This window comes from Mustela lutreola, chromosome 3 (genome assembly GCF_030435805.1).
Source record: "Mustela lutreola isolate mMusLut2 chromosome 3, mMusLut2.pri, whole genome shotgun sequence".
Classification (NCBI taxonomy): Eukaryota; Metazoa; Chordata; class Mammalia; order Carnivora; family Mustelidae; genus Mustela; species Mustela lutreola.
In genome coordinates this window covers 48,852,328-48,864,887 of record NC_081292.1, presented here as the reverse complement: position 1 = coordinate 48,864,887, position 12,560 = coordinate 48,852,328, and the positions used below count along the sequence as shown (strand labels likewise).

At 39.4% G+C, this 12,560-nt stretch overlaps 1 protein-coding gene across 1 annotated transcript in view; it reads right to left on the bottom strand.

Annotated features, from left to right (window-relative positions):
• The window catches only part of CNGB3 (cyclic nucleotide gated channel subunit beta 3), a 170,960-nt gene that overhangs the window by 45,820 nt on the left and 112,580 nt on the right, over window positions 1-12,560 (bottom strand). Inside the window, exon 13 of the mRNA XM_059166079.1 lies at window positions 11,950-12,047. Coding sequence (XP_059022062.1) covers window positions 11,950-12,047 — 98 coding nt within the window. The remainder of the gene's footprint in view (window positions 1-11,949; window positions 12,048-12,560) is intronic.

Sequence of the window (12,560 nt, the reverse complement as noted above, 5' to 3'; positions counted from 1 at the left end):
AGAAAAGGCCCTGAATAGCCAGAGGAATGTTGAAAATAAAAGCCAAAGTTGGTGGCATCACAATTCCTGATTTCAAGCTGTATTACAAAGTGGTCATCATCAAGACGGTATGGTTCTGGCACAAAAACAGACACACAGATCAATGGAACAGAATAGAGACCCCAGAAATGGACCTTCAACTCTATGGTCAACTAGTCTTTAACAAAGCAGGAAAGACTGTCCAATGGTAAAGACAGTCTTTTCAACAAGTGGTGTTGGGAAGATTGGACAGCCACATGCAGAAGAATGAAACTGGGCCATTTCCTTAGACCACAGACAAAAATAGACTCAAAATAGATGAAAGACCTCAATGAGAGAAGAAATAAAAACCAAAATCCTTGAGGAGAACACAGGCAGCAACCTCTTCGACCTCAGCTACAGCAACTCTTCCTAGAAACATCACCAAAGGCAAGGGAAGCAAGAACAAAAATGAACTACTGAGACTTAATCAAGATCAAAAGCTTTTGCACAGCAAAGGATACAGTCAACAAAACCAAAGACAACTGACAGAATGGGAAAAGATATTCGCAAATGACATATCAGATAAAGAGCTAGTATTCAAAACCTATAAAGAACTTATTAAACTCAACATCCAAAGAACATATAATCCAATTCAGAGGACACGAACAGACATCCAATGGCTCACAGACACATGAAAAAGTGCTCAACATTACTCGGCATCAGAGAAATACAAATCAAAACCATGATGAGATACTACCTCACGCCAGTCAGAATGGCTAAAATTAACAAGTTAGGAAATGACAGATGTTGGTAAGGATGCATACAAAGGGGAACTCTCCTACACTGCTAGTGGGAATGCAAGCTGGGGAAGCCACTCTGGAAAACAATATGGAGTTTCCTCAAAAAGTTGAAAATAGAGCTACCCTATGACCCAGCAATGGTACTACTGGGTATTTACCCCAAATATACAAATGTAGTGATCCAAAGGGTCACGTGCACCTAAATGTTTACAGCGGTAATGTCTACAGTAGCCAAACTATGGAAAGAAACTAGATGTCCATCAACAGATGAATGGATAAAGAATATCCATAGGGATGGGTTGGCTGGGTTATGGACATTGGGGAGGTTATGTGCTATGATGAGCCTGTGAAATGTGTAAGCCTGATGATTCACAGACCTTTACACCAGGACAAATAATACATTATATGTTAATGAAGATAAATAGAAATATAAATGGAAATGGTTTTTTTCTGGAAGAAAATGTATTTTTAATGGAAATGTCAGAAAAGAATGAATCTGTTTATGACAAAAATCAAGATGTGAAGATTTAACCTTTTTTCTCAATCAGATGTTGCTGATTTTATGGATTTAAAGAAATATATGTAAAAACAAGGAAAATACTCTGATATTAGAAACTGATAACTTCCCAATTAGAGATAATCCCATAGAAGTCATTGGTATAGGCAGAGTCAAGATGGCGGAGAAGTAGCAGGCTGAGACTACTTCAGCTAGCCGGAGATCAGCTAGATAGCTTATCTAAAGATGGCAAACACCTAAAAATCCATCGGCAGATCGAAGAGAAGAAGAACAGCAATTCTGGAAACAGAAAAACAACCACTTTCTGAAAGGTAGGACGGGCGTAGAAGTGAATCCAAAGTGACGGGAAGATAGACCCCGGGGGGAGGGGCCAGCTCCCGGCAAGCGGCGGAGCAACCGCGCACAAAATCAGGACTTTTAAAAGTCTGTTCCGCTGAGGGACATCGCTCCAGAGGCTAAACCGGGGCGAAGCCCACGTGGGGTCAGCGTGGCCTCAGGTCCCGCAGGGTCACAGAAGGATCGGGGGTGTCTGAGTGTCCCAGAGTTTGCGGGTATTGGAACGGGAAAGCCGGCTACAGAGACAGAGCCGACAGTAAGCTCACAGCTCGGTGTTACCTTGAACCGGTCGCAGGCTCGGTGAGCTTGGAGCGCGGCCGGAGGTCAGGCAGACGGGAGTAACTGGGTGCTGTTCTCTGAGGGCGCACTGAGGAGTGGGGCCCTGGGCTCTCGGCTCCTCCGGGCCAGAGACCAGGAGGCCGCTATTTGTATTCCCGTCCTCTGGAACTCTACGGAAAGCGCTCAGGGAACAAAAGCTCCTGAAAGCAAACCCGAGCAGATTACTCACCCCGGCCCCTGTTAAGGGCGGTGCAATTCCGCCTGGGGCAAGGACACTTGAGAATCACTACAACGGGCCCCTTCCCCAGAAGATCAACAAGAAATCCAGCTGAGACCAAGTTCACTACCAAGGAGTGCGGTTTCAATACCAAGGAGAGCAGCAGAATTCCAGAGGAGGAGAAAGCAAAGCATGGAACTCATGGCTTTTTCCCTGTGATTTTTTTTTTTAGTCTTGCAGTTAATTTGATTTTTTTCTTTTTCATTTTTTGTTTTTGTTTTTTTTTTTCCTCACCTTCTGGTAAATTTTTTTTTAAACTTTTACCTTTTTCTTTTTTAACATTTTTTAACTAGTTTATCCAATATATATATTTTTTCTTTTTTATATTTTTCTTATGTGTTTTCTTTTTTTTAATTCTTTTCTTTTCTTTTTTTTTCTTTTTTCTTTCTTCCTTTTTGAACCTCTTTTTATCCCCTTTCTACCCCCCCCCCCCGGCCTCACTATTTGGGATCTCTTCTAATTTGGTTAAAGCATATTTTCCTGGGGTTGTTGCCACCCTTTTAGTATTTTACTTGCTCCTTCATATACTCTTATCTGGACAAAATGACAAGACGGAAAAATTCAACACAAAAAAAAGAACAAGAGGCAGTACCGAAGGCTAGGGACCTAATCAATACAGACATTGGTAATATGTCAGATCTAGAATTCAGAATGACAATTCTCAAGGTTCTAGCCGGGCTCGAAAAAGGCATGGAAGATATTAGAGAAACCCTCTCGAGAGATATAAAAGCCCTTTCTGGAGAAATAAAAGAACTAAAATCTATCCAAGTTGAAATCAAAAAAGCTATTAATGAGGTGCAATCAAAAATGGAGGCTCTCACTGCTAGGATAAATGAGGCAGAAGAAAGAATTAGTGATATAGAAGACCAAATGACAGAGAATAAAGAAGCTGAGCAAAAGAGGGACAAACAGCTACTGGACCCCGAGGGGAGAATTCGAGAGATAAGTGACACCATAAGACGAAACAACATTAGAATAATTGGGATTCCAGAAGAAGAAGAAAGAGAGAGGGGAGCAGATGGCATACTGGAGAGAATTATTGGGGAGAATTTCCCCAATATGGCAAAGGGAACGAGCATCAAAATTCAGGAGGTTCAGAGAACGCCCCTCAAAATCAATAAGAATAGGCCCACACCCCGTCACCTAATAGTAAAATTTACAAGTCTCAGTGACAAAGAGAAAATCCTGAAAGCAGCCTGGGAAAAGAAGTCTGTAACATACAATGGTAAAAATATTAGATTGGCAGCTGACTTATCCACAGAGACCTGGCAGGCCAGAAAGAGCTGGCATGATATTTTCAGAGCACTAAACGAGAAAAACATGCAGCCAAGAATACTATATCCAGCTAGGCTATCATTGAAAATAGAAGGAGAGATTAAAAGCTTCCAGGACAAACAAAAACTGAAAGAATTTGCAAACACCAAACCAGCTCTACAGGAAATATTGAAAGGGGTCCTCTAAGCAAAGAGAGAGCCTACAAGTGGTAGATCAGAAAGGAACAGAGACCATATACAGTAACAGCCACCTTACAGGCAATACAATGGCACTAAATTCATATCTCTCAATAGTTACCCTGAATGTTAATGGACTAAATGCCCCTGTCAAAAGACACAGGGTATCAGAATGGATACAAAAACAAAACCCATCTATATGTTGCCTCCAAGAAACTCATTTTAAGCCCGAAGACACCTCCAGATTTAAAGTGAGGGGGTGGAAAAGAATTTACCATGCTAATGGACATCAGAAGAAAGCTGGGGTGGCAATCCTTATATCAGATCAACTAGATTTTAATCCAAAGACTATAATAAGAGATGAGGAAGGACACTATATCATACTCAAAGGGTCTGTCCAACAAGAAGATTTAACAATTTTAAATATCTATGCCCCCAATGTGGGAGCAGCCAACTATATAAACCAATTAATAACAAAATCAAAGAAGCATATCAACAATAATACAATAATAGTAGGGGACTTTAACACTCCCCTCACTGAAATGGACAGATCATCCAAGCAAAAGATCAGCAAGGAAATAAAGGCCTTAAATGACACACTGGACCAGATGGACATCACAGATATATTCAGAACATTTCATCCCAAAGCAACAGAATACACATTCTTCTCTAGTGCACATGGAACATTCTCCAGAATAGATCACATCCTCGGTCCTAAATCAGGACTCAATCGGTATCAAAAGATTGGGATCATTCCCTGCATATTTTCAGACCACAATGCTCTAAAGCTAGAACTCAACCACAAAAGGAAGTTTGAAAAGAACCCAAATACATGGAGACTAAACAGCATCCTTCTAAAGAATGAATGGGTCAACCGGGAAATTAAAGAAGAATTGAAAAAAATCATGGAAACAAATGATAATGAAAATACAACGGTTCAAAATCTGTGGGACACAACAAAGGCAGTCCTGAGAGGAAAATATATAGTGGTACAAGCCTTTCTCAAGAAACAAGAAAGGTCTCAGGTACACAACCTAACCCTACACCTAAAGGAGCTGGAGAAAGAACAAGAAAGAAACCCTAAGCCAAGCAGGAGAAGAGAAATCATAAAGATCAGAGCAGAAATCAATGAAATAGAAACCAAAAAGACAATAGAGCAAATCAACGAAACTAGGAGCTGGTTCTTTGAAAGAATTAATAAAATTGATAAACCCCTGGCCAGACTTATCAAAAAGAAAAGAGAAAGGACCCAAATAAATAAAATCATGAATGAAAGAGGAGAGATCACAACTAACACCAAAGAAATACAAACTATTATAAGAACATACTATGAGCAACTCTACGGCAATAAATTTGACAATCTGGAAGAAATGGATGCATTCCTAGAAACATATAAACTACCACAACTGAACCAGGAAGAAGTAGAAAGCCTGAACAGACCCATAACCAGTAAGGAGATTGAAACAGATTGAAATCTCCAAACAAACAAAAGCCCAGGGCCAGACGGCTTCCCGGGGGAATTCTACCAAACATTTAAAGAAGAACTAATTCCTATTCTCCTGAAACTGTTCCAAAAAATAGAAATGGAAGGAAAACTTCCAAACTCATTTTATGAGGCCAGCATCACCTTGATCCCAAAACCAGACAAGGATTCCATCAAAAAAGAGAGCTATAGACCAATATCCTTGATGAACACAGATGCGAAAATACTCAACAAAATACTAGCCAATAAGATTCAACAGTACATTAAAAGGATTATTCACCACGACCAAGTGGGATTTATTCCAGGGCTGCAAGGTTGGTTCAACATCCGCAAATCAGTCAATGTGATACAACACATCAATAAAAGAAAGAACAAGAATCATATGATACTCTCAATAGATGCTGAAAAAGCATTTGACAAAAGTACAGCATCCCTTCCTGATCAAAACTCCTCAAAGTGTAGGGATAGAGGGCACATACCTCAATATCATCAAATCCATCTATGAAAAACCCACTGCAAATATCATTCTCAATGGAGAAAAACTGAAAGCTTTTCTGCTAAGGTCAGGAACACGGCAGGGATGTCCATTATCACCACTGCTATTCAACATAGTACTAGAGGTCCTAGCCTCAGCAATCAGACAACAAAAGGAAATTAAAGGCATCCAAATCGGCAAAGAAGAAGTCAAATTATCACTTCACAGATGATATGATACTATATGTGGAAAACCCAAAAGACTCCACTCCAAAACTGCTAGAACTTATACAGGAATTCAGTAAAGTGTCAGGATATAAAATCAATGCACAGAAATCAGTTGCATTTCTCTACACCAACAGCAAGACAGAAGAAAGAGATATTAAGGAGTCAATCCCATTTACAATTGCATCCAAAACCATAAGATACCTAGGAATAAACCTAACCAAAGAGACACAGAATCTATACTCAGAAAACTATAAAGTACTCATGAAAGAAATTGAGGAAGACACAAAGAAATGGAAAAATGTTCCATGCTCCTGGATTGGAAGAATAAATATTGTGAAAATGTCTATGCTACCTAAAGCAATCTACACATTTAATGCAATTCCTATCAAAGTACCATCCATCTTTTTCAAAGAAATGGAACAAATAATGCTAAAATTTATATGGAACCAGAAAAGACCTCGAATAGCCAAAGGGATATTGAAAAAGAAAGCCAACGTTGGTGGCATCACAATTCCGGACTTCAAGCTCTATTACAAAGCTGTCATCATCAAGACAGCATGGTACTGGCACAAAAACAGACACATAGATCAATGGAACAGAATAGAGAGCCCAGAAATAGACCCTCAACTCTATGGTCAACTAATCTTCGACAAAGCAGGAAAGAATGTCCAATGGAAAAAAGACAGCCTCTTCAATAAATGGTGCTGGGAAAATTGGACAGCCACATGTAGAAAAATGAAATTGGACCATTTTCTTACACCACACACAAAAATAGACTCAAAATGGATGAAGGACCTCAATGTGAGAAAGGAATCCATCAAAATCCTTGAGGAGAACACAGGCAGCAACCTCTTTGACCTCAGCCGCAGCAACATCTTCCTAGGAACAACGCCAAAGGCAAGGGAAGCAAGGGAAAAAATGAACTATTGGGATTTCATCAAGATCAAAAGCTTTTGCACAGCAAAGGAAACAGTTAACAAAATCAAAAGACAACTGAAAAAATGAGAGAAGATATTTGCAAACGACATATCAGATAAAGGACTAGTGTCCAGAATCTATAACGAACTTAGCAAACTCAACACCCAAAGAACAAATAATCCAATCAAGAAATGGGCAGAGGACATGAACAGACATTTCTGCAAAGAAGACATCCAGATGGCCAACAGACACATGAAAAAGTGCTCCATATCACTCGGCATCAGGGAAATACAATCAAAACCACAATGAGATATCACCTCACACCAGTTAGAATGGCTAAAATAAACAAGTCAGGAAATGACAGATGCTGGCGAGGATGCGGAGAAAGGGGAACCCTCCTACACTGTTGGTGGGAATGCAAGCTGGTGCAGCCACTCTGGAAAACAGCATGGAGGTTCCTCAAAATGTTGAAAATAGAACTGCCCTATGACCCAGCAATTGCACTATTGGGTATTTACCCTAAAGATACAAACGTGGTGATCCAAAGGGGCACATGCACCCGAATGTTTATAGCAGCAATGTCCACAATAGCCAAACTATGGACAGGACCTAGATGTCCATCAACAGATGAATGGATCAAGAAAATGTGGTATATATACACAATGGAATACTATGCAGCCATCAAAAGAAATGAAATCTTGCCATTTGCGACAATATGGATGGAACTAGAGCATATCATGCTTAGTGAAATAAGTCAAGCAGAGAAAGACAACTATCATATGATCTCCCTGATATGAGGAAGTGGTGATGCAACATGGGGGCTTAAGTGGGTAGGAGAAGAATCAAAGAAACAAGATGGGATTGGGAGGGAGACAAACCATAAGTGACTCTTAATCTCACAAAACAAACTGAGGATTGCTGGGGGGAGGGAGGTTGGGAGAAGGGGGTGGGATTATGGACATTGGGGAGGGTATGTGCTTTGGTGAGTGCTGTGAAGTGTGTAAACCTGGTGATTCACAGACCTGTACCCCTGGGGATAAAAATATATGTTTATAAAAAATAAAAAATTAAAAAAAAAAGAAGTCATTGGTATATAACTTAACGTTTTTTTTTTTTTTAAGAGAGCCAATTGTTGTTACCTATTCTTAGTTAAGTTAGTCATCAAAATATAGAAAGTGTTATAACATTTTTAAAATACTGTGAAAATAATTTAGCTTTGTGGCTTTCACACCTCACTAGAAGCAATCATTGATTTGGTTTGTATTATCATAAAACAATGTTATTTATAAGATCCTCCTTTTACAAGGGTGCCTGGCTGGTTCAGTCAGTTAAGTTAAACATCTGCCTTTGGGTCAATCATGATCCCCGTGTCCTGGCAGGGAGCCTGAGCCCTGGAGTCTTGCATTGGGCTCTTTGCTCACTGCGGAGCCTGATTTTCCCTCTGCTCAGCCCCTTCCCCATTCCTGCTCCTTCTCACTCACAATCTCTCAAAAATAAATAAATAAAATCTTAAAAAAAATAAAATCTTAAAAAAAATCATTCTTTTACTATTTCCTTGGTCCACTATTCAGCTCCTACCTCTTATTCCCTTGGTTTATCTACCTTGCAAAAATTCTTACAACTGGTTATTTGCAATGTGATATGTTGCTGAAATAAGCAAGAAAATCAAATTTATGTTAAAAATTTGGGACACTGTAAACATAACTCTGTTGATTCATACAGAGTTTGAGGTGAGCAAAAATATCCAAGTGTAAAAAATTTGTTATAAAACTGACTGTGGCTCTTTTTATATTTGTAATATTTCAATTTTAGGCATAAATTTGGAACTTTTATGTTGTTGAAATTAATCTTGACTTTGCTTATTGTTTAAAATATTCAATTATTTTTAAGTTTTGTAATCTAACACATTTTAAACTATTCCTTTTTACTTTGTGTCATCTGTCTATTTGAAAATCACATGGTTCATATCTTCATAAAAATCTGGTTAGGGGTGCCTGGGTGGCTCAGTCGGTTGAGTGGTTGCCTTCAGCTCAGGTGTTGATCCCAGGGTCCTGGGATGGAGCCCTGCATTGGGCTCCCTGTTCAGCAGAGAGCCTGCTTCTCTCTCTCCCTCTGCCTGCTGCTCTGCATACTTGTGCTCTCTATCTCTCTGTCGAATAAAGAAATAAAATCTTAAAAAGAAAATCTGGATATATCAAGAAAAGAGTCATAGAATACTGACCTAACACTGGTATCCTATGGAGCCAGGGGTGAACCTAACACTGAAAGTGACTCTGCCCAACCATTTTACCATACAGCTTCTGCTTCTTCATACTGTCCCCAATGGTGTTGATTATGTATTTTCAAGACATAGATTTCTGTCTGGATTACATCTTTTTTGCTGTCTTCACTTTCATCTTAGAGGATCACATCTAGTCTCATGGCTTAAAATATATCAATGTGTTAATATGCCCAAATTTATTACTCCAGCTTGGACATCTCCTCTGAACTTAGATTTATTCATCAAACTGCCTACATGACATTTCATCTGGAGGTCTAACTCCCACTTCAAATGAACATATCCCCAAATAGTCTGTTTCTCTCCCCCTCACCCTAAACTTAAAGACTTCTTATTTTGCAAATGGTATCTTTGTTCTTCTTGTTCCTTAGGCTTAAATCCATGGAGTCAGCTTTGATTCCTTTCTCTCTCTTTTTCTCTCTCTCTGCAACAGCAAAAACTTTGGCCCCTTTCTTTAAATATATCCAGTATTGGATATATTTAAACCATGAGAGACTGTGGACTCTGAGAAATTAACTGAGGGTTTTGGAGGGGAGGGCGGTGGGAGGTTGGGTGAGCCTGGTGGTGGGTATTGTGGAGGACACGTATTGCATGGAGCACTGGGTGTGGTGCATAAACAAGGAATTCTGGAACACTGAAAAGAAATTAAAAAGTAAATAAAAATTTAATTAAAAAAAAAGGCAAATCAAAACCATAATGAGATACCACTTTTCACCCACTAGGATGGCTGTAATCAAAAGTATAATAAGGGTGGGAATTAAGGCATACACGTGCCATGGTGAGTGACAAGTGATGTATGGGTGTGTTGAATCACTATATTGTATGCCTGAAACTAATAAAACACTATATGTTATATATAAAAAAATATATTCAATATTTGGCCCCTTCTTAACAACTCTGCTCTTACTACTCTGGGTCTGGTCATGATCATCTCTTCTATGCATAGTTGCAGTAACCACTATTTGATCTCCTCACTGTTCACTTTCGTTTCCACAGTCTATTCTCCACATTATAGGTGGGATGATCCCTTCAAACTGATCTTAAATAGTCATCTGCTTAATTCTTCACTGGCATTTGCATGTCACAGTACAATCTGGGTTTATCCTAGAGCCTCCAAGGTCCTCCTTTAACTTGCCCCCCACTGCCTGGCTCTCTCCCTCCCTCCCTTTCTTCCTTCCTTCTTTGATTCTTTCCTCCTTTCTTTCCTTCCTTTAAGTAGGCTCCATGCCCAACATGGAGCTCAATAGGGTGCTTGAACTCACAACCCTGAGATCAAGACTTGAGCTGATATCAAGAGTTAGACACTTAACTGACTGAGCCACCCAGGTGTCCCAGCTTCCCTTTCTCTCTCTTTCCTTCTTCCTTCCTTCCTTCCTTCCTTCCTTCCTTCCTTCCTTCCTTCCTATCTTTCTTTTCCTTCCTTCCTTCCTTCCAATTTATATGAGAGAGAGAGAGAGCGAGCACACACAAGCATGTGTGTGAGCAGGAGTAGGGACAGGCGGGGAAGGAGAGGAGCAAGCAGACTTCATGTTAAGCATAGAGCCTGACATAGGTCTTGATCCCAACACCCTGTGATTAAGACCTGAGCTGAAATCAAGAATTGGAAGCTCAACTCACTGAGCCACTTTGATGCCCCAGACTCCCTTTCTTTTACTGTCTTCTGACTATTTTGCTTCCTATCACTCTACCTTTGCTTCAGCTATTCTGGCTTCTTTAGGATGCTCCTGACTCAGGGCCTCATTTTGTCTGTCTTCCTATAATATTGTCCTTCTGTCCATCTCTTCCTTCCCTTCCCCAGTATCTGCACGCCTCGCTTCCTTGCCTCTTGCAGTCTTTTGCTTACTCAGTTGCATTTCATGAGAGCAGCCTTTTTTGACTGGTACATTCTCATCTTCCTTAGCCTGTTCAATTTTGTTCATAGAATTATCACCTCCAAACATGTTTCATATTTATTTTTTAATTCCCCTCTTTTGGGATTTAAGCTCTATGCGTGCAAGTATTTGTTTTCAACTGTTGTATTCCCAGTGGCTAAAATGATGCCTGAAACATAGTAGGAACTTAATAAATGCCATTGAATGAACAGAATGAACAGATAATTGAATAGATGAATCAGTGAACATTACCGGCAGAATTAAATGTTAATGAGAAACGCTTATATGCAGTACAATGCAATAAGAAGAGGTGAGGATGGTAAAATCAAAAACATCCAAAAGTAAAAATTTCTGTCATGCACTTTTTTCTACCAAAAAAAAAAAAAGTCTCTAGGGGCACCTGGGTGGCTCATTGGGTTAAGCCTCTGCCTTCAGCTCCGGTCATGATCTCAGGGTTCTGGAACAGAGCTCTGCATCGGGCTCTCTGCTCAGTGGGGAGCCTGCTTCCCCCTCTTTCCCTCTCTCTCTGCCTGCCTCTTTGCCTACTTATGATCTCTCTCTCTGTCAAATAAATAAATAAATAAAATATTTTAAAAAGCCTCTCAATTTGAATTTGGCCATCTAAAAACTCTAAATCCAAAACATTAGTAATAGAAGACATGGTTAGGCACAATTCTCTGAACGTCAGGCCAATCCAGAGCTAATTTGGGGTTTGTCACGCATTGTCAAGGTACATTCATAAATGGGAAATGGCATGCATAGTAGCAAAGACAGAGTTTAATTGTATTTAAATTAATTCAAGAACAGCCTGAAGAACTCTTTTCTGACACCAATTAGGAGAGAGTGGTTTCTAAAGAATAAGTCATCTGTTGAAGACAGACACACAGATTATTTGAATCTAACTCCACATAAATTATAGACTGTTGATTTTGTTAAAACATAAGGCAATAAAAATAATAAATGCCATATACAGCAAGAGCTTTGACTTTATGGAAAAATTGATACGGTGTTTTCGTATTCATCGTAAAAGCACTCGCCTTGAACAACTCGACTTTGCTGATGATGCTGAGGTTCACATCCACGGTGAGGGCTAACTGCATGGTGAGAGGCAGGGTGCAGAGCAGATCAGACTCATCTTTACAAACACAGAAACCCACAAGCAGAACAATTAATAAAAAATCACGTAAGTATCAGAGAAATTTTAAAAATTAAGGAAATAAAGTGCCAACTCTTTTTATAAATAGCTGCATCAAATTCTATACTTTTATTACTTCTATTGGACATACATATGTATCACAATCACACTATCACTTTCATGGAGAAAAGAAGTATTTTAAGTATTGATGACATAATAGCTCTGAATAGTTTTAGGACATTGTGGTTACTGAAACTTAAGATGTAAAGTTTAGTGATTATTGGACATGGCTCGTGAGCAACCTAATGGAAAAAGGATCTTGTTTTTGTCTTGATTCTGTAAATTCCAGCTCTAACATCCTGAGGATGGCAAGTTATAATGAGTACCATGGGCCATTTGAAAGCTCACTGAGCTCAGTCACTATCTTCTTTGACCCTTGTGACAACCGTAAGGGTAAGTGTTCTCATTCCTGCTTTGCAGAAAAAATAAACAAACAAACAAAAAAGAACCGAG